The sequence below is a fragment of the Rhineura floridana genome, chromosome 20 (genome assembly GCF_030035675.1).
Source record: "Rhineura floridana isolate rRhiFlo1 chromosome 20, rRhiFlo1.hap2, whole genome shotgun sequence".
NCBI classification, from domain to species: Eukaryota; Metazoa; Chordata; class Lepidosauria; order Squamata; family Rhineuridae; genus Rhineura; species Rhineura floridana.
In genome coordinates, this window is record NC_084499.1 from 6,971,922 (window position 1) to 6,994,559 (window position 22,638).

A 22,638-nucleotide genomic window follows, 5' to 3' on the forward strand; every position below is an offset into this window, starting at 1 on the left:
GATTTCGTTGATTTAAGTTGAGATGAAATAAGACTCACGGGAGGAGCCATGTTCTCAAACACTCTTGATATTCATAAATCGTGGTTTGAGAAAATTCTTCTGTTTCTGTATATGGTTTTTACAAGGTTTTTACTACAGAGGGTAACCATAGCTCTGGCCTTTGTATAATTATAAAAAAGATACTGAATCCGAACAATATCCTCTTTCTTGAGTAATCCGGGGATTATGTTTTCTATTATATGCCATAGATGAGTTCTACGTTCTCGTTGTGTTAAAAAACCAATAGGTTTCGGAAAGTTCTGTATTACTATTTTATCCGAATTGAGAACCAAATTCCAGGATTTATGACATTGATTGGGTTGAACTTTATTGTCAACAGGCTTCATTTCTTCAATATGTGACATAGTCTCTGGGCATGAATGGGCTACCTCATCCTCATTAGTGGTAGCCGGGTCTGTCATAGAAAGTTGCACAGCAGGTATCGGGGTGTTAACCTTAACCTTCTTAGATCTTCTGGGCTTTTTTTTATTTTTCCCTTTTCTTTTTTTCTCCTTCTTCGGGTTAGTGTTTTTGGAATTTGAGGAGTCTGCTAATTTAAGCAGCTTTTTAAAATTCATATGACATTTTGATCGGGTTTTCAAGGTTTTCAAGTTTTTAGATTTCCTAGTTTGAATGGAGGTATGATTCCTCTTCTTCTTCCTTTTCTCCACTGGGTGACAAAGATCCTTACGTGTTGTCTGAGATGCTTGGGTCACTTTGTTTGAAGTTTCTATACCTTCTTTTGTAAAAAAATCTTTTTTAATAAAGAATTGTGTTAATGTTGTAATAAGAGAATTTGATTCAGCTACAAATCTTGAGATCAGAGTCAACGAATGTGTTACAGCTTGACTCCAAGTTTCGTTGAATGATGTTGATTTTTTGTTAAGAGAGACCTTTTCATCCAGGACATCATGCTGGATAGTAAGGGCTGTTGTAGTCAGCATATTCCAATCATCCATTGGTCTAGAAATTTGAAGTGATGAGTCAGATCTTTTCTGATACCAGGTCTCATTCAATGCTGCTGTACAGAAATTAGGGGTCTCGGGGGCTATTTGCTCCCTTAGATGCAGACATGGTAATGGGGAACTATGTCTAGTTACCTCATAAGAATCTGAAGACTCAAGTGGCGGCATCGAGCTAGATGTGCTAATTGCTGTATTATTGAGCTCAGACATAAATTGCATTGAGAGTTGTTCTTCCTCTGCCTCTTCCAATTCTTGTGCTAGGTTTGGTGAATCATTCTCTATTTTGTTACAGTGCCAGAGAGAGAAATTTGTTAAAGTGCAGTTGTTGGGTGTGTTATCATGTTGTAGTAAGTCTTTAATGTCAGTCTTAGAGTTTGCTTTATTACAGTTTGCATTGCTTACACTGTTATCATTTGGGTAGTAATATTGTGTAATTTTGGCTTGTTTCTTTCTCACGGGGAGTAACCACTCTTCGGCATTCGGCTTGATGCCTAGGTCTTTAGATTTTTGCCATGTTACCAATTAAGTGGTTTTCAACATTAATCAGAGCTGGAAACAGCTTTAGTTTGCCCGACTTAGAAATTCCTGTAATGCTGTTGTGCTATAACAATGCTACTGTCATGGCCCCGTCAGAGGACTCCTCAGATGAGGACGACTCGGGAGTAACAGCAGCAGACCCAGGAGCAGCAGGAGACACGGAGGAGCCTCCTGAGAATCCAGCTCCTTCTGCCCCTCAGCTGCAGAGCACCCCAGGGACAGCAGAGGCCCTGCAGCCAGACGCAGACAGTGAACAGGATACTCCCCCCTCACCTGCAGAACGTAGACAGCAGAAGGTCAGGCAGAAGAGAGGCAGGCCTGTCTCCTTAAGGCCCAAACGCTGAGGGCTCACACCTGCTGTCCATCCTGCTCTTTATAAGGCACACCTTGGCTGCAGCTTGTTGCTGACTGCAACGTCAGGCGTGGCTTTGTGTAGACCTAGTTTCCCTGCAGCATCTCTTTGACTGACCCCTTGGCAATTGATCCCGGACCTGCACTGACCTCGCTTCTGGACTTCTGACTCGGCAAGTACGCTTCGGATAGGCCTGGCAGATTTACAACCCGACTGCTGGCTAAGGACTTTCCTTCCCTGCCAAAGACCCAGGAATTTCCAGGCCCCCCCCCCCCCGGCACTGCTGATGCAGTGTAGAGCTGACAGCTACCAACAAATTCCTGGAGTTCTTTGTAGTTCTTTATAGATCACATTACAGTATAGGGAGAGGTTCGTTAGTCTCTTAAATCAACTCCGAGGCAATGCTCAAGGCTACTGAGTGTTAAACAAACACCGAAAATTTATGTTTCGAAATCCATTGTCAGCAATATAAACAAAAAGTAGGAAACTTCTTTTGAAGATAACTTGATAGATCTGTTACACTTACTTGGCTTCTAAGAAGAGTAACATGAAGTTTTATTCTGAACAGTAAGGGAGATAGGTAACTGCTTGCTTCGGCAGCCATCTTTTTCCAAGTTCGAGCAGAGTAAAAGGGATTCGGGTGAGAAGAGAAATAGCCCTCTAAGGAAGAAGTGGAGAAACCAGGAAATAAAAAGGGGGGCTTGGGAAAGTGTGCTCAAAACAGAAGCCTCAGAAATGACACTCACCAGCTGGAAGTCTCGATGTGGCTTTCTGTATCAGCAGCTTCATGATCAACAGGGCGGGCACAGCAACAGCTCAGTCCTACCCAAAATGTTTATCACTAGTCAACATAAGACACGCCTTTATACCACATGGCAGAAAGGCGTGAGTAGCAACAAGCAAGAGGGAGCCCTGGCTACGGCTCTGTCTTGAGCGGAAGGCTTGGCACTGCACATCTTTTCCCTGAGCTTGAGCTTTGGACTTGGGGATCCCTCTCTCTCTCTGGCATCCTGACGTTTCCAGTCTCATTTGCAGTTTGTCCTGTCCAGAGGCCTTGGGCTCCGAAAGAGGAGTAGCACCCACTTTATGCTTAATAACAATCCCTCTAATAGCAAACTCAGCTGTTGAGTGCCACTTGGGTTGTTGTAGCCAAAATAGAGTCAATAAAAAACAAGAGAGGAGGTATCCGCATGCTCAGGAGTACCCCAAGGTTTGCAGGAGGGATGGGGAGAGAATTTCAATTTTGTTTGCAGTTAAAGGCAAATCTACCTAATTTGGATGTTCCAAAACAATGTACAATCTGAAGCACAGACTTCCTTCAACATGCGCTGTTAGGAGTACTCTGGCTAAACCTCACTTTGGTTCACTCAGAACCGAAAGGGTGGCAAAGCCCTGGAGTATTCTGGATTACATTTACCCCTTGCACCCCTGTCCCCTGACTCACTGTGTCTGCCTGAGTACTGTGAGATGAGGAAAAGCGGCTATGGCAACCTTTTAGCGCTTACAGAAGAATGTGCAGGCCCTCAATTAAATGTTATCTTCTTTTTGCAGATTTTCCTTTCACATAGTAGAAAAATCCCATTAAGACAGCGCCGGAAGAGCAGAACTAGGTTTTTCTCAGAATGTCAGCAGGAAATACATTCACAGCATAAGGTCATATCATACCCAGACCCCTCCTTTTCACGCTGTAAGAGAAAAACTGTATTTGAGACATAAGATGGTGATCTGAACTCCAGCATGTAACTACGCTCTCAAGAAATGCAGCAGAGGACTTCAGTGTCTCGGACTGTACAAACCTTGAGGCAAAGGGATTATTTCTTGTTTTTTGGTCAGAGCGCCTTCATATCACTTCATATCATTCTACTTCCCTCGCTCTTGGACCTAGGACAGGTAATTTCTGCTACCTGTTGATTCTTGTAACAGTAGGAACCTTTACCTCAGTGTTATGAATGGGTTAGGATATAACTAATTTAACACTAACAATGATTTTGTATCTCTACTCTTCTCGTTCCTTGCAATTTAAGAAAGCTTAGCTTTAGCCTGGTTTGGATCTACATAGCTTCAGTTACACGCATACTAAGGTAAAGGTCCCCGCACTTATAGCGCGAGTCGTTTCCGACTCTTAGGGTGACGTCTTGCGACGTTTACTAGGCAGACCGTATATATGGGGTGGGATTGCCAGTTCCTTCCCTGGCCTTTCTTTACCCCCCAGCATATGCCGGGTACTCATTTTACCGACCATGGATGGATGGAAGGCTGAGTGGATCTCGACCCCTTTTACCGGAGATTCGACTTCCTCCTTCCGTTGGAATCGAACTCCGGCCGTGAGCAGAGCTTCAGCTGTGTTACCGCCGCTTACCACTCTGCTCCACGGAGGGTCCTCCACACATACTATTTAGGCACATTTCAGGGCAAAGCGCCTGGTTTATCTCTAGCCAAAGATCCCTCTCCTCTCTAGGAGGCATGTTCAAAGGGATAGATGGGTGGCAGATTCACACATGAAGATTCTCAATATACACATGTGTAACAGCGCAAATTCTTCAGCCAAGTAATGTGTACAAAATTGCGCATGCTAGGGTGAAGTGTCCATAAAAATGCACGTATTAAGTGAAAATAACTTACACAAATATACTATATCAGAGAAAATTACTTTGCAAAAATGTGCATATTAGGCCAAATTGCACGCAAACATGTGTATATAAGGAGAAATTCGCACTAAAACTCAGGAATTTTTATGAAGACTTTTTAAAGAAAAATGTGCAAACTGATGTGGAGAACTGAAAACTAGAAAAATGGGGAAATGAAATTGACAGATTCGCCCATCCCTAGATTGCAAAATACCCAAAAAATACAAAACCAAAAAATCTCTAGGAGCATGCCATTTTAAGTATAATGAAAGGCGAGGATTGTTTTCAAGGTCCTTTAACAATGTGTTAAAAGAATTTTAATAACGTGTGGGAGTTAAAATGAAATCCCAGCATCTCGTGATTCTGAAAGAACATTCTGGGCATCACAATAGTGCTGAAATGCCAACATCTTACATGAAGGCTGCATTCTAACTGGGAGTAAGCCCCACAAATCTCAGTGGGGCTTATGTCAGAGTAAAACATGCATACAATTGATTCTTTCAGCAAAGCTCCCGAAAGGGATGGAGAAAGGAATATAAACCACTTTCCAACAAATCTAGCGGCCTTCCCTCATACTGGGAATTTTCCTCTGCCTCTCCCTAATGCACTCAGCTCTCTGCTGACAGCCCATGAGCCGCTGGCTAAGCAGGAGGGTGATGAGATTTATGCCTAGCTTACTTTGAAAAAGGAGGGGGAACCTTCAAACTTTTGTGACATAATCGTTTAGGGTTATGATCCTAGGAAAATCTGACTAAGGAATTCATGGAATTACTAAGAGAGAGCGGAGGGGGGGTATATAAAAAGCCTCAAGAGCATAAAGAGTTCAGACTGTGCATTAAATCCAGAGAACCAGAAGTGCTTGTGTGTCTTTGAACAATGGGCTATATTTAGGGATGGAAGGATCAGTCAGTTCTGCTTCTCTGACTTTCTCATTTTTCCAACCTTAAATTCTTTTCTCCACATTTCTGTAGGAATTTTCTTTTCTAAAAAAATCCTCATGAAAGTTCTGCAGCATTTCCGTGCAAATTTCTCCTAATAAGCACAGCAGGTCTGATTAACATACAGATTTTTGCAATGCATTTTTTGCATGTTATTTTCACTCATGTATTCATTTTCATGCACACTTTCCCCTAACATATACATTTTTGTAAACGTTAGTCGGCTGGAGAACTTGCATCGTAAAATTCAGATAAGTGCAGATTTTGAAGGGTGGCTGTGTTTTGGTCCTCATATTGTTTTGGAAAGTGCAGATTTGAGAGATCCGGCTTGAAAGGCAAACTAAATCAAATTTCTCGCCCTTCCCTAATTGTATTCTGCTAAGCCCTTCTCAGAGTACACCCAAAGAAATTAATGAACCTAGGTTAGTCATTCCTGTTAACATCAACGGGTTCTACTCTGAGTAGGACTAGCATTGACTAACCAGTGATTACATGCTTAAGCTCACAGTGAGAAGCAGCAACTTCTGCATAGCTCTATACAGCAATGGGTGAATCGGTTAATTTCAGATTCACAGTCTTCATTTTGTGTGTGTTTTTTTAAAAAAAAATAAGTCCTCATGATAATTCATCAATGTTTTAGTGTGGATTTCTCCTGATACTGTTCATATGCATTTATGTCTAATATACACATTTTTGCAAAGCAATTTTCCCTAACATAATGCAGTTTTGTATGTTGTTTTCATCAAGGGCTTATCACCTGGGAGCATTACTTTGTACTAAAGACACTGTTTTTACATCCATTTTCTATCTGCACCGTCCACAGTAAGGGCTCCATTCTAGCTGCAAACATTGTGTTTTCTATTCACACTGAGGGGAAGGATCAATCACACAGTTCTTAAATGACCACGTCCTCTAATATAATAATTTAATAATAATGCTTGGCAACTGGGCATGCTCAGTTTGTTCTATCAGCCTCAGTAGGTTCCATTTAAAACAACAACAACCCAGAAGTGCGATTATTTGTATTTTCACTGGTATGATACAGCTGAAATACAAATCTTTGTTTGAGCAGGGTGCACAAGTTTTGGGGAAAAGAAAAATAATGGTACCGTGTGCAGCAACATAAAAAAGGCCAGCAGAACGGAGGAGAGCAGCTGGAAGTTGCTTGTCAGCCCAGAGGAAACTAAATGAAAGAAAAGAGGAGGAGGTAGTGGGTGTGGAGAGGGGAACAATTGACATACCCACCTAAAAGCATCAGAGCAAAGCCTCTGCAAGAAGGAGTGTAGCGGAAATGGTTTTTCCTCTCCTTTTCGTATTATCATATTTTCCTCTCCTTTTCATATTATCAGCAGATTGGGTTAGTACAGATTTACAGGGGGAAACTGCATAATTGTTTGTTTGCCATTAACGTCACATGAACCATGCAAATTAAAAGGAGATGTAAGTAGCATCAAACACACAGTAAGCCACCTTGGATATGATCCCTGATATATGCATTTTTATGTACACTTTACCCCAGTATATGCATTTTTATACACATCACTTGGTGGGAGAACGACACTGCAAAATTTGGATAAGAGCAAATTAAGTAGGTTCACCTTTAAATGCAAACTGAATTGAATTTCTCCCTCATCCCAAGCTATATAGCAAGCCCACAGGAGGACGCTGCAAACTCCTGACTTAAGAACGTAGCAGTATAAGAAGAGCCCGGCTGCTGGATCAGGCCAATGGCCCATCTAGTCCAGCATCCTGTTCTCATAGTGGCTACCCAATGCCCATTGTGAGAACCTCAAATACAGGACCTGAGTGCAAGACCATCTCTTCTTCTGTGGTTTCCAGCAACTGGTATTTGGAAGCATACTGCCTCCCGCCGTAGAGGCAGAGCACGGCCATCATAGCTAATGATAACCTTATCATCCATGAATTTATCTAATCCTCTTTTTTAAAGCCACCCAAGTTGGTGGCCATCACTGCCACCAGTGATGGCACCAGTGGGAGAGAATCCATAGGCCTGGCTGTGGGAAACATGCCCAGGGACAGCCGATGTAGCAGTGCGTTCCACAACACTTGGCAGCTGCCCGGCGTGTCCGTAGGTTCATTAGTCAGCATTATTAGCAGTCCCTATTGCTGATTGTGTGTGTGTGTGAAACTGAGAGGGAGCAGCCCGCCTAAGGCAACCTTGTGAATTTATGGCAGAGGCGAGACTGTAACTGGGGACTTCCCAGTCTACAGCTCAGTCTCTGAGTTACTGCACTGTCTCAGCTCTCAGTTTATTCTTCTTCTGATTTTGTTTCCTTGTAACACGCACATCCATGTAACATTCAGTCATATGTGCATCAATCAGCCTTGCAAATGAACCCACAAAAGCCGGCAATATTTTTCTCTCCCTTTTTTGCAACCAGCATGGAAATGCAGGCTTACTAGCCCTTTTAGCAGGCTAGTAAAAAAAAGTTGACTTTCACCAATCAGGCTGGCACAGGAGGAGGGATGAAGCATGTAAAAAAAAACCAAACACCTTCCATATGCTTTTCCATACTGATTGTGGCTTTTGCTCCTCTGAGATTAGCATACAAACTACGTGGGCTGGCAGAGGAGCAACGGAGTGATCCACACTCACTCACCTGCGTGGAATTCCTGGTTGCCTATGGCGACAATGCAAGTTGTTAAATCCAAGGCAGTTTTATATTTTAAAAAAGCCAAATAAATTGTGTGTGTGTAGGCAGAGTTCAAATTATTGGAGGAAGAAATGGTGGGGCTTAATAAAATCCACAAACTTCACCCTGATTCCCTCCCCCAGTTTTAATATTATTTGTTAAATTTCTATCCCACCTTTCCTCCCAAAGAAGCCCAGGGCAGCATACAACAAAACAGCCAAAAATACAACTAACGTTTAAAAGCCAATTTTTAAAAAACCTGAAAATATTTAAAAAGTTTAAAAACAATTATCCTCACAGCTAAATAATTTGAGGGTTGCCAGAAGCAGTGACTTGCAGCCAGCCATTAAATGCCTGGATGAACAGGGATGTTTTTAAATTCTTCCTCATTGTTAAAAATGAGGGAGACAGGCATACCTTGCCAGAGAAGGCATTCTATAAATGGGGCACCACGACCAAGAAGGCCCTGTGTTGGATCAGCAGCAACCAGACACAACCCAGCAGAGACAGGGAATCATACAACATAGACGTCTAAACAAACAGTAACTGAGAGGTAAAAACAGTAGCAAAAGGTAAAGGGCCAGGTCTCCTCTCCCCCTATCCTACCCCATAATATGAATGCAAAAGATCACTGCATGAGACTCAGGAGTGGCACTGCCAGTCAGAGTAGACCAGGGGGTGCCAGTGAGGTGCCTGAGGACACAGTGATGACCTTTGAGGTGTTCCCCTGATGCCCGTGAAGCCTCTGAGCCCCCCCCACACACACTTAATGCCCCTTTGGTCATGAGGTGGTGAGGGTGGTTACCTTTTTCTCCCTTGAAAAATGCATAAAGCTGAAGGAGGAAGTTGGAAGAGTGACTCTCTTTCTCACTTCCTCTTTTCAGCTCTATGTCCTTTCCAAGGCTCAGATTAACTCTACTCAAAGTAGAGGAGGTGACATACGCAGCACTCACTCAAAAATCCACATCTGCTCCCAGGCTGAAAAAAGGTTGATGACCCCCAGAGTAGACAATACTAGGATATCTGTAGCCACATGATAACATTTGTATTGAACTGTACAATACTGGGTCAGCGGAGTTTCTCCTCAGCACGCATGGTACTGTCTACTCTGACTCAGTGAAAGGTGGTTTAACACATTCATGAGAGAAGAACTGCTCCATGCATGAGTTGCAAATAATAAGAAATTTTGGGGAAATTTTTTGAACTCAACAGGCTGGGGCTGTAAACACACTGGTCACCAGATCAAAGCGTTTCCATTAGCCACGCCTGGAGGGGGAATGGGTTGATCTGTTGATCAGCTATGAAATCTCTTAGAAGTGAATTTTTTTCAAAAGCCCTCAAGCAACTCCCACCAAGTTTTACAGTAAAGAGAGGTGGGGTTTAAATAGTGTTGTGTGCCCCTGTTTTCCGAAGAGAGGGATACAGACACGCTAGAACCAGCAGAATGGTGAGTGTGTTTCTACTCTATGATCCCATTTTAAATAAACTGTTCTAAATAAAAGTGGGACTTGTGACAAAATGTTGCAGCATAACCTCCCTCCTAAAAGCAACGCCCCAGCTCAGCATGCCGGCCAGCCAGCCTCTTTTAGGGAAGTCCATTCCATCCTACTCCTAGTTTTCAGTTTTTCTTTCACAACTGTCACTCTACTTCTTGTGGCTACTAAGCATGCTCAGATTCTTTTTCTTTTTCAAGAAAGTCTTTTGTACTTTTTCAAATATCGGGATCCCTACTCGTCACCCTGAGTATGCCAATACCACCCTCATTTTGGTTGCGGTACTGTCGGCGCTTGCCAGCCGAGTTTGCTAGTAGAAGGAGAGATGGAGTAGATCACAGAAGGGGAACTGAACATGCATGCAACTACTGCTGTTTGGACATTTGGGCGTGGGCCCAATTTAAGTCCTACAAGTATGATTTAAAAGCCCAGCAAAACCACGTAAAGACAATCCAAGTTGAAGTTTCTCCTTACCGAGGCAGGATATCTTACAAGAGGGAAGCAGGGTGCATGGTTGGGGGGGGGGTCTTCTCCTTCATGAGGTGCCATGAGATGGTGCCGGTCCCGGTTGCTGGACCATTCTTCCATGATCCAGCTTGCATGTTTGTTCCTTTCATTCAAAGCATCACTATGGGATGGACAGTGAAACCTACAAGCCAGTGGTCTTGCTTTCCAAGATCTGCTAAAGCAAAATACATTAAAAAAAATACTGAAATGCAGATGGCCCAGCTTTTCAAATATGTTTGTTGAGGGTGGGGGGATCAAATTGAAAGCAGTCACAGACTCTCACGGGCGAGTCTGCCATTTGGAGCAGAGTGCTTTTTATCTAGCTATGCTGGAGCAAATAACACCAGATGGAAGAAGACCAAGTTTGGAATAATCTCCCGCTCCTTGCCACTCGATGGCTAGTTTTTCCCAAACAGGTGTTTTCATTAGGGCAGCCTTTGCCAACCTGGTGCCCTTCAGATGTTTTGGACTGGATGGAGCTGATGGGAGCTGGAGTCCAAAACATCAGAAGAGCACAAGGTTGATGAAGGTTCCACTAGAGGTAATTCTTTTGGGGGAAAAACCTCAAGTGAGGTCAAATTTCACAGCACAAACACACAAATGATCCAGACTGAGGATCCAGTAAGGATGGGGTAGAAATTCAATTCAGTTTGCATTTAAGGCTAAATCTATCAGATTTGCACTTTCCTAAAAATGGGAACCAAATACAGTCATCCTTCGAAATGTGCACTAATCTGCAAATTTTGCAATGTAGTTCTCCAAGCAAATAATGTTTACAAAAGTGCATATATTAGGAACAAGTGTGCATAAAATGCAACCTGCTCTGGATGGGGTTGCACTCCCCTTGAAGGAGCAGGTCTGCAGTTTGGGAGTCCTCCTGGATCCTGAATATCAGGTGGCTGCGGTAGCCAGGAGTGCTTTTGGCCAACTCAAACGGGTCTACCAGCTGCGTCCGTTCCTGGAGGCAGTTGACTTAGGCACAGTGAAACATGCATTGGTGCATCGAGGCTTGATTACTGTAACGCACTCTATGTGGGGCTGCCTTTGAAAACGGTTCGGAAATTGCAGTTGGTTCAAAATGCAGCAGCCAGAATGTTAACTGGAGCACGGCGCAGGGAGCCTATCACCCCTGTGCTTTATTGACTCCACTGGCTCCCAATTTGCTTCCGGGCCCAATTCAAAGTGCTGGTACTGACCTTTAAAGCCCTAAACAGCCTTGGACCAATGTACCTGAGGGACCGCTTATGCCCATATGTACCTGCCCAGGATTTAAGATCAACTGCCTCTGGTCTCCTCTGCGTGCCTGGAGTGAGACATTAGACTGACAGGCACGTGGGAGAGAGCTTTTTCAGCTGTGGCCCCCAAGCTTTAGAATACCCTACCTCTAGAAGTCTGCTCTGCTCCCTCCCTGATGGTTTTCCAGAGACTTCTGAAAATGATCTTGTTCCGGAGAGCCTTTGGGAGGGACTGAAGGTAGAGCCTGACATTGATTTTATGCCTTCTACATTAAATTTTACCCTTGTAGTCCCTTTAGTACCAATCCCTATATATATATGTATATATGTGTGTATATATATGTGTGTGTGTGTGTGTGTGTGTGTGTGTATATATATATATGTATGTATTGTATTTTATGTATTTTAATTGCATTTTATGAATTTTATTTTAATGTTTTTGTGATTTTATTGTTTTCAATTTTATTATGTACGTGTTTGATTTATTTTTGAAAGCCCCCTGAGTGCCCTATTATAGGGTAGAAAGGCGGGATAGAAATATTTTAAATAAATAAATAAAATTGCATATATTAGTGAAAATAACATACAAAAATGCCTTATATTAGGAGAAACTGCTTGTAAACATGTGTTAGTCAAAAATGCATACAAAAATGTTTATTAGGAGAAATTCATGCTAAAATACTGAAGAATTTTCATGAGGGTTTTTTTGTTTTAAAAAAGAATGCCGATTGCTGCAGAAATGTGGAAAATGTAACTTAAAATGGGAAAATAGAAACTGGAGAGAACCAAAACTGTCAGATTCTTTCATCCCTAGGATCCACTGGTGGCCCCCAAGCATCTCAATCAACCATATACAACACCAGAGAGGAATCTTGGAATGTGTGATACAATCACAGAAAATTAATCTGTTGTCATCTGTCTCAGATATATGCTCAGCAGCTGGGGAGGGGGTTAATCAAAGAACACTAAGCAACTATGCCTCACCAACCCGTGCAAATTATTTTACCCCTGCTGGAGAGCATCTGGTCCAGAAACTTCACAAGCAAAGCCTCTCGCCACCCCAAATCAAACTCCCTGCCTTGCCTTTTGAACTCCTTTACTTGTACTTGGGGAAGGGTTGTGGCTCAGTGGTAGAGCATCTGCTTTGCATGCAGAAGGTCTCAGGTTTGATCCCCCGCATCTCCACGTAGAGCTGGGAGAACCCCTTGCCTGAAACCCCAAAGAGCCACTGCCAGTCAGAGCAGACAGGACTGAACTAGATGGACCAATGCTTTCACATGGTATTAGGCAGCTTCCTATCTTTCCTATCAGCGGTAGCTCAAGGTAGCTCATGGTTTGCATGAAGAAGGTCCCAGGTTTAATCCCTGGCATATGCAGGTAAGAGAATCCTGCCTGAAATCCTGAACAGCTGCTGCAAGCCAGTGTAGTCAATACTGGGCCAATGATCTCATTCCATATAAGACAGCTTCCTATGTTCTTACGACTAGGAGAGTCCTCTGTCTGAAAATGTGGAGAGCAGCTGCAAGCCAGGGTGGACCACACTGAGCTAGATGGGCTAATGATCGGAGTCAGTGCAAGGCAGCTTTCTAGTTTTCTTTCCCCCCTCCTTTCTACATTGCCATGCCTTTTAAAAAATAAATCTTACAGTGCTGTTTTTCCCCCTCTTTGGGTGGAGATATTGCCACTTGGTGGTCACAGTGCACTCCGAAAAAGAAGTCACACACACACACGCACAAATCCCTAGCCCCACTCCCATCCTTCTCTCCAACCCTTACCTCCATCCTTTGAAGATTTGTTGAATAAATCATTAGCCGCTACACTCACACACATCATGCCTTAGCCAGGCAGGACTGAGGATATGGACAGCTGGGTCCATTTGGAGGAGGTCTACGGTCCTTCCCCAAAGAAAGATTGAATGATGCTCTCCAATCCAAGGAAAGGCCTGTTTGTTGTTAAACTCACCCGCCTGCTGTCAGACAGTCCCAACCCAGTGAGCCAAGCTAGGAGCTATCAGAGAGAAACCAGCACTGCATCTCAGGATTTCCAGACACTGCCAGCTCCCCCCCCCCGTACACCACCTTCTTGATCTTGCGGTGTGCCACCAAGCCAGTTCCAGATTCCAGCAGGCAGGGCTGTTTTTCAACAGCTCCTCTGGGCTGGTACCACCTTCACTCACACATCCCACCAAAAGAAGCTGTTAAACCTCTGGGATCCAGAGGAAAAGATGACTCTCTTGGATTTTGCAAGCCTCTGGGTCCTAACACGTCTCGGTTTCTCCCCTCTGCATTCATGCTTCGTCACAGGAGCAGCAAACCAGGGACGCCCTCCTCCTCTTCCTGTGCCCTGATCAGATTTCAGCTGTTACCAAACAAGTTGGGGGGGGGGGAGAGAGACTGAGCGAGAGAGCCATTAGGAGGACCAGTGAGGTGCTGGAAAAAGAGATATGCCGCCAAGGTCCACAAGAGCAAAATCCAAGCAATCTGTTTCTGTGGGAGATTTATACCCTGCCTTTTGATCAAATGGTTCTCAATGTGGCTCATATAAGCAACAGGTTGTAAGCATACAAAAAACCTAAAACTCTCACACGCATGCATACACACCAGGGACCTTTAGTCCTGATAGATGACGCCAGAAGGCCACCCCCAGAGCTGCTGGTGTTGATGAAATAACCCACTGCCCTGATGATGCAGACAGGAAGAATTCAAAATTATAATTGTATTTGAGAAGTAGGTAAAGGGTTGCTGTTGTTTTTGGTAGGTGTATTCTGCAACATGTCATTGCATAGGAACATAAGAAGTTGACCATTGGTCCATCTAGCTCAGTATTGCCTACACTGACTGGCAGCAGCTCTCCAGGATTTCAGGCAGGGATCTCTCCCAGCCCTACCTAAAGATGCAGCCAGGGACTGAACCTGGCACATGCAAAGCAGGTGCTGTGCCACTGAGCTATGCCCCTTCCCCTCAGTTGATGCAATAGTGCCTCAGTGGTGGATTTACACTTCACCAACCACGCATCATTCCACTTCATTCGTTGTTCTGCAATGCTTCCCCTTGTGGACTGGGGATGATGGGAGATGTGGTTCCAAAAAGCCACAGAGGGCACCACATTGGCCTATGTCTTGGCTGCCCTGGGCTCCCTTTGGAGGATGGGCAGGATATTTATTAAATAAATAAATAAATAAATGTTTTGTATCTACCCCTTCTTAAAAGAAAGCTTTTTTCAGAATCTCTGGTCACCTTCTCAGAATATTCTTTTCCCTCCTCCCATCTCTTCCCTTCACCTGCAGGCCCTGCTAAGGACAAACTTCTGAAAACGACAGACTCGGTTAACAGCAGGTGTGGGGAACCTGTGGCCTGCCAGAGGCTGCTGAACTACAACTCCCATCAGCCCCAGCAAGCATGGCCAATGATGATGGAGTTGTAGTCCAGCAACATCTGAGTTCCAAAGGTTCCCCGCACCTGGTTAACAGGATACACTGCCTTGTAGAAATAGATGTCATATGGGACACGAGATACAGCCTTTTCGGTGGCCGCCCCTAGGCTGTGGAACTCCCTTCCGAGTGAGGTGCGATTAGCTCCCTCCTGGCCATTGTTGTGTTCAAATTGAAACCCCTGTGTTAATAAAACTATAATTCACTGGTCTTACCTAAACCAGCTTAGGCTTCATGAGAAATAGAACCAGAGTGGCATTTATCTGACTTTCGGTATAAAATGTAGATTTATTTCCTTGTGACCTGACCCTTACCGACATTCCAGTGGCTCACATAATAAAAGCCGGATTACGCTGGAGACTCCCTTACTATGCATTTCATACCGTATATATGCTTATGGCTTTGCTTATTACTGTCAAAATGTTTCACACAGAAATGTCAAAGGCTGCTTTATTGTCCCTCATAGCTCTCGAGTTGTATCCCTCCCTTTTGATATGCAAGACGAAATGATACCATGTCTGTGTTTAAGTTAGAGGGCGCCCGGTTGCAATTGAACCTCCTCTTCCCATGCGCCTTTGTCCGTTCCTGCATAGTGCTTATCTCAAGGACATGTGAAATATGTAGACAAGTTGACAGTGCAATGTTTCTACTTTTGTTCTTCTCCTGTACCCCTTTTTGTTTGTCACATACGTCCTAAAGCTAGGGCAGTTAGCAATTGTTTCTTTATGTTTTATGACGTGAACATGATACTGTAAACTTCGGGGTAAACCTATATAAACCCCCATCTATCAATAAACGCGGTTCCCATGCTCACCTGCTTTGGCTTGTAAGTATTGGGTCCCCTTTGCAAAGGCTTTGTTTTGTGTTGTTTGATCTCTGATAGTGGGTTCATTTTTACTCAGCTCCGCACTCTCCTGGGGTGTAATAAGCGAGCTGGGGTAACAGGACAGCTTGCGTGTTGGGTTTGGATCTAACAATTGGGGGCTCGTCCGGGATCCCTTGTGCGGACCCCCTTTTTGCCATTGCACCCCTTAAATTGATAACAGGCGCCACGAGGATTTCCTCGGTTATCAATGTGAGCGGGCGGCTTTGACAGTTCGGGGATAAAGCACAGTTGAGGAAAAACCCGCTATCAGACGTCATGGGAAATACAGAGGGTGTGCCGGTCAAGGACAGCCCTTTGGGAATTATGTGCATGCTGTGGCAAGAGGAAGAGTTGCCAGTGAGGAGGAGAGGTTTAAAAAAGAACCGCGGATGACTGCAGTATCGGTGCCGGGTGAACGGTGGCCGAGGGATGGGTCCTTTGAAACCGTTCCGTTGTTGGGATTGCGGAGACGGATTGGGGATACCCACCCAGACCAATTGGAATTCTGGCTCCTATGGAAAATAGGGTCACAAAAATGGGACAGTCTTACTTTGATGGCAATAAGAACTCTGTCCATTGAGGAACCCCCTCCTTCTTATTTTAATGACAATACGTCAAGTAAAAGAACGGTCCTGAGCCGATCTATAATACCTTCTGCTCCGGATCCGCTCCCAGCTCCCGGGAGCAGAAATCCCACTCCGGAGAAGAGGTTTCTTTCATGTGTGTCGGATGATGACACAGATGAAAGGGAAGAGGAGAAGGGTGCCTCAGGGGGTATGGACACGCGCCAGCGAACAAAAGAAAAGAAAAGGCAGGAGGCAGAAGCGTTAGAGATGCCATTACTTGTACATGATCAGCCGTACGTAGATGCCCGAGGGGGCATCCAGCGTACCGAAGTAGTTGAGCTAAAGAGCTGGTTGGAATGGGATTTAAAAGAATGGAGTAGGATGGCTGGAACTTTTGGTGAGCAGCCAAGGAGAATTAGAGAGTTGTTGGGCAGGTTGTTCGAAAGCCACAATCCGACATACTCGGATGTGGAACATTTGCTGAGAAGGGTTCTGACAGGTGAAGAACGTAGCAGGTTGTGGACGTTGGAGACTGCATGGGCTGCGGAGGCAGCGGGAAATAGAGCTTCGTCGGACCAAGCACGGGTGGCTGCAGCGTGGGTAGCGGGAGACTGGACGCAGCCTCGCCGCGCCCAGCTGCAGACCGACAGGGATAGGCTGTTGACACACTTGGAGCGGATGTCACAGAAACCCCCCAACCAAGCTAAATTCATGGCAATAAAACAAGAAGCCAGTGAACCTCCCAGAAAATTCTGGTCGCGCTTGTTAGAGGGAGCACGTAGCTATACAAATCTGAACCCAGAAAACGTGTTGGATCACCCAACCCTCATTGCCAATTTCGTTCATCAAGCGCAGCCAGCGGTGAGGGATTATTTTCTGAATTTCAGACCCGGATGGGGGGGGAAGCTGTGACAGTGATATTGGAAGTAGCGGATTTTGTGTGGGATAAGGACAAGGAGAAAAGTAGGAAGAAGGAGAAAAAAGAGGACTTTGAAATGCTGGCTCTTGCTATAAGAGGCCAGCCACCAAATAGAGGATTTCGAGGTAGAGGCAGATGTTTTCCGAGGGGGCCGAGAGCCGGAAATCAGAGAGGAAGAGGACAAACGAGGAGTCCATGGCAAGGAGATAGGGCTTGTTTTCAGTGCGGAGAGTACACACATTTCAAGAAGGACTGTCCGTGGAGGACAGGGAACGTGCAACACATTTCTAACAACCCTTCTTACCCAGATTTCACAGGTGCGCAAGCGGATTACCCACCTCCACCCCCTCCCGTTGTCCAACAGACGCCGGCTTCATGGGATCAGTACGGAGGGCGCCCAGCACACCAACAATGACTAACTGTGGAAAGGGAGGGGGCAGGATCCGGTCTGATGAATCTGATGTCTTTAGCAGGGATGTTTCTTTCTCTCTCTCTCTCAACTTAAGAACCCAGACTGTCCCTAAACGTGCAAGGACAAGCGGTGACCTTTCTGGTAGATACGGGAGCTACATACTCCCTGATTAATGTAGCGCCAGGAAACTGGTTGAGTAAAGAAGTAAAAATGACAATGGGGGTAGATGGAAACCCCACGCCCATGTGCACAACACTACCGTTGCAAGTTAAATACAATGATAAAATGTTTAACCACGTTTTTCTCTACTCTGTTTCTTGTCCCATTTCCTTAATGGGACGTGACATGTTGTGTAAACTGGAGGCTACCTTAACCTGCACCCCTGAAGGGGTGGGCTTGCTGATGAGTGTATTAGGGGTGCCTGCGGGTAATACACTTAGACACAAACATGCAGGAGACGGTTTACCGGGAGACCTTGCTGACCTGCCATCTGACTTGTGGGGCACGGAAGATACAGACGTGGGGCTATTGCGATCAGTAAGCCCCGTTCGAATTCAGGTAAAGCCATCCCTCCCGCCACCAAACGTTGCCCAGTACCCTCTGTCATTAGAAGCAAGAGAAGGCATACGCCCCATAATAGAAGGCTTCATTGCAAAAGGAGTTATCCGGCCGCAGCGGACCCCCTGCAACACGCCAATACTACCAATAAAGAAACCTCCAAAGAAACCCGGAGATCCAGTCCGGTGGAGGTTTTGCCAAGACTTGAGGGCGGTAAACAGGTATGTGATCCCTTTGCACACTGTTGTTCCAGATCCAATAACAATTATCAGTCAGACGCGAAGTGGTTTACCGTGATTGATCTCAAAATGCCTTTTTTTTTAGCATTGAAAGGGTACCACACAGGTGTTTTCAGCACAAAGACAGCAACAGCTGGAAGCAGAGCTGCTAGAGAATCCAAATGTCAGATTTGAACGCTGTGGACCATTAAATCCAGCCACACTCTTACCCGATTTACCCCTGCCCCTCCCGGAGCATGACTGTGTGCAAGTCTCACAATCTACCTTACAGATCAGACCAGACTTGTCTGATGAGCCATTGCCAGAATCGGATACAAATGGCAGCTCCTATTACAAAAATGGGATAAGATATACAGGATTTGCGATAACAACACAGTGGGAGGTGGTGGAGGCGACAGCCCTCCCAAGACGATGGGGAGCGCAAGCAGCAGAGATTTATGCGCTGGCCAGAGCATGTCAATTGTCAGCAGGTAAGAAAGTGACTATTTTTACCGACAGCAGGTATGCTTTTGGAGTTATACACTGTCACATTCATCTGTGGAAATACAGGGGGTTTACAACTGCAGGGGGCAAGCCTATCCAACACTTGGAGCTTGTGCAAAAACTGTTACAAACTATTCTTGATCCCTTACAGCTAGCAGTGGTGCATTGCAAGGCACATACTAAGGAACAGGACCCAGTGACTTTGGGAAATGCCCTGGCTGACCAGACTGCACGCCACGCAGCATTATTACCTATGAGTATGCCAACTCTGGCACTAGTGACCACTGCTTTTGTCCCGCCTGTATCTGTTTCAATACCCCCACAGGAAGTGAAGCAATGGACTGAACTAGGAGCGATCCTGAAACAACAACTATGGACCATGCCGGACGGCCGAGCGTGTCTACCCAGAGCGTTGTATCACGCAGCAGCAAAATGGTTCCATGACCATGGAGGCCATTACGGCATACTTGCCCTATCAGATTCGATCACACGTTTCTGGTATGCCCCTGGAATCCAACCCGTACGCGGCGCAATAGTGAAAGCATGCCACATTTGCCAAGCCAACGGACCAGCTTTACCAAACAGGGCCCCACAAGGGGGTAGACCCGTGCCGGCTGCACCTTTTACTCAGCTCCAAATCGACTTCGTTGATCTCCCTAAGGCGGAAGGAAAGAAACATCTTCTAGTCATGGTATGCCCTTTAACAGCATGGGTAGAGGCATTCCCAACCACAAACGCTACGGCAACAACGGTGGCCAAAATATTACTGAAAGAAGTAATACCGCGGTTCGGAATTCCAGAGGTAATAGACTCAGACCGAGGAACACACTTTACAGGACAGATTTTGACAAAAATTGAAGAAGGTCTGGGAATTAAACATGTGTTCCATACCGCTTACCATCCACAATCATCCGGAGCGACGGAAAGACAGAACCGGGAAATTAAGACAGCGTTGGCTAAGTATACTCAGGAAACAGGCTTAAGGTGGCCTCAGGTACTCCCTCTCGTTCTTTTCCATTTGCGTACCCGCCCTACCCGGGCGTTAGGGCTTTCACCGTTCGAATTAGTGTATGGCAGGCCTCCCACAAAAGGGGGGTGCTTGCCAAATGTGGAGGTTTCACTATTGGGGGGGAGATCACATAACTGTATCCCAGTATCTTTCTTTGCAGACCAGGCTCCGGGAACTGTGGAAAGCTGCCGGATCCACTAAGACGGTACCCCTTGAGGACCAGGTGCATCCATACAACCCCGGGGACTTTGCTTGGGCAAAGAAATTCGTGAGGGGCGATTCCTTGCAGCCAAGATACACGGGACCACATCAAGTCCTGTTGACTACACAAGCTGCTGTTTTCCTAGAAGGACGAAAGTCGTGGATACACCATTCCCACGTAAAGCCAGCTGTAGTAGCGGCACCCCCACCACCCCAGGTTCCCAAGATACGGTTGCAGAGGAACGAAGAAACCGGCCAGTGGCAGGCGGCACAATTCCCTTTCCAGAACGCGGACATTGAATAAGACATCAACACAGAAATGCTCCAACAAACGGAAAGGATGTCTATTTACTTATGGGGGATGACTGTGTTAGCTCGATATGCCTTACCCCTTTGCTGCCCCCCCCGAACGTGAAGATATGCAATGATAATGATTATTACTACCTGAAAGACTTTGGACGAACAATCCCAAAAACACGGGATTGCCCAGACCCTTTTCTTTACGATGTAAATCAGATAAAGGAAGGGATAGTGAAGGCTGACATAGCGGGACGGTTGTGTCATAAATCAGCCGTTATCTTGCAACATAATTATACTGGCCGCTGGGTAACGCATTGCACCCAGGCTGAAATCGAATGGCCTATTAGACTTGCACTTCGATGCTGGTAATATCGACATATGCCTAATTACGGCTGCCCTCCAGAGGTAGACATAACATCTATAAGTTCAGAATATAACATGCTTACTTTCCAGGTTAAATATGGAACAACCCAGCCCAAGATGGCAGAAAGACCAAAGTTTTGTGTAGGTATTGGAGAACCATCATGTTATGCATGGCTAAAAGATAAACTGGGCGCTCAGAAACCCATACAAGACAAGGTGACACAAGCTACACAAACCAGGAAAACATGGGGCGGGTTCAAACATAGAAACACTAAAAGAGGCGATGGGTGGGACGGAAATACTTTTGTTGCCTTAATGGAAGAAACAGCTCCGGAAAAGGGCACCTGTTATGTTTGTGCACACACCCCACCGCACGGACAGGCGGGAGTCCCCTTGACGGGGGCCCCATTGCCGTTAAATGACTATCTCTCCTTCGCCTCACATTCCAGCTCACAGGAACTAGAAGGGGGGTTGGTTCTTAGTGGGCCCATCGCTAGATCAGTATGCGTAGGCAGCGGAAGCCAGCCAGCGGGAGGGATGTTATGCGATGGCTTAATTTACTCTACAAAACCAGGTAATTGGTCTTTTATAAATGAAACACGAAAAGCAGCGGGTTTAACGTGGCTTTCTATTTGGCAGCATTTGCTACACCTGACTTTTGCGGACCACCATTTAGTACCTTTCCTTACAGATCTAGTGGATCATCAAACCCCAGCTGGACTCTGGTGGCTTTGTGGGCACTCAGCGGTAAGGAAATTACCAGTAACGGGCTCCTGGACCTGTACTTTGGGAAGGGTAGTTCCAAGACTCCGGGTTTCCTCCACGTTGCCTACTCTGCGTCGCCGTAACAAAAGAAGCGCAGGGGAGGCAGTGCTGAGAGGTTTCTTTCCACAGTATGGCGCAGCCAAAACATACCAGGAGCTCATAGAATTGTCTCAAGCGTTTGAGCGTTTTATGAATGATTCGGCCATTGCCTTTTCGGATCTCACCAACGAACAAGGGCATAACAGACAGTAAGGCTGATGTCACAAAACACATTAACGACATCGGAAATATATATATCACGAAGTAGAGCACATAGGGAATTTTTCCTTGGCCTCGAGCTTCTCCAATTGGTTTTCAGCCTGGCCCAGTTGGCATAAGATCTTATTTTATATTGTTGTAACAGGTGCCTTGTTAATTTCAGTTTGTTGCTGTGTACAATGTATTCCCAATTTAATGCAACTGGCCTCTGCCTGCCTGAACCGACTCACAGTGTCCCTTTTCAAAAAACCACAGCCAACTTACACGGAATTGGCTTTGAGACCGGCTTGGCAATCCAAACAAGGTGATGCAGCTACCTGAGATACTAACTAGTCTCTCAGGGCTGAAAGGGGGGATTGTTGTGTTCAAATTGAAACCCCTGTGTTAATAAAACTATAATTCACTGGTCTTACCTAAACCAGCTTAGGCTTCATGAGAAATAGAACCAGAGTGGCATTTATCTGACTTTCGGTATAAAATGTAGATTTATTTCCTTGTGACCTGACCCTTACCGACATTCCAGTGGCTCACATAATAAAAGCCGGATTACGCTGGAGACTCCCTTACTATGCATTTCATACCGTATATATGCTTATGGCTTTGCTTATTACTGTCAAAATGTTTCACACAGAAATGTCAAAGGCTGCTTTATTGTCCCTCATAGCTCTCGAGTTGTATCCCTCCCTTTTGATATGCAAGACGAAATGATACCATGTCTGTGTTTAAGTTAGAGGGCGCCCGGTTGCAATTGAACCTCCTCTTCCCATGCGCCTTTGTCCGTTCCTGCATAGTGCTTATCTCAAGGACATGTGAAATATGTAGACAAGTTGACAGTGCAATGTTTCTACTTTTGTTCTTCTCCTGTACCCCTTTTTGTTTGTCACATACGTCCTAAAGCTAGGGCAGTTAGCAATTGTTTCTTT

At 45.3% G+C, this 22,638-nt stretch overlaps 2 protein-coding genes across 11 annotated transcripts in view; one reads left to right on the forward strand and one right to left on the reverse strand.

The window, feature by feature from the left end:
- Window positions 1-22,638, reverse strand: part of ST6GALNAC6 (ST6 N-acetylgalactosaminide alpha-2,6-sialyltransferase 6) — a 67,062-nt gene that overhangs the window by 29,974 nt on the left and 14,450 nt on the right. For 2 of the 10 annotated variants that reach the window (XM_061604428.1, XM_061604427.1), the window contains exon 2: window positions 10,080-10,287. In XM_061604428.1, the coding sequence (XP_061460412.1) occupies window positions 10,080-10,287 (208 nt within the window). Of the gene's footprint in view, window positions 1-2,419; window positions 2,554-2,639; window positions 2,719-10,079; window positions 10,288-22,638 lie in introns of those variants that run through there. The other 8 variants (XM_061604429.1, XM_061604430.1, XM_061604431.1 and 5 more) reach the window with 8 other exon arrangements.
- On the forward strand, window positions 3,616-21,732 carry LOC133373953 (uncharacterized). The gene is made up of 2 exons (XM_061604438.1): window positions 3,616-3,783; window positions 19,989-21,732. The coding sequence occupies exon 2, from the start codon at window positions 20,708-20,710 to the stop codon at window positions 21,707-21,709; it is 1,002 nt and encodes a 333-aa protein (XP_061460422.1). The 5' UTR covers window positions 3,616-3,783; window positions 19,989-20,707; the 3' UTR covers window positions 21,710-21,732.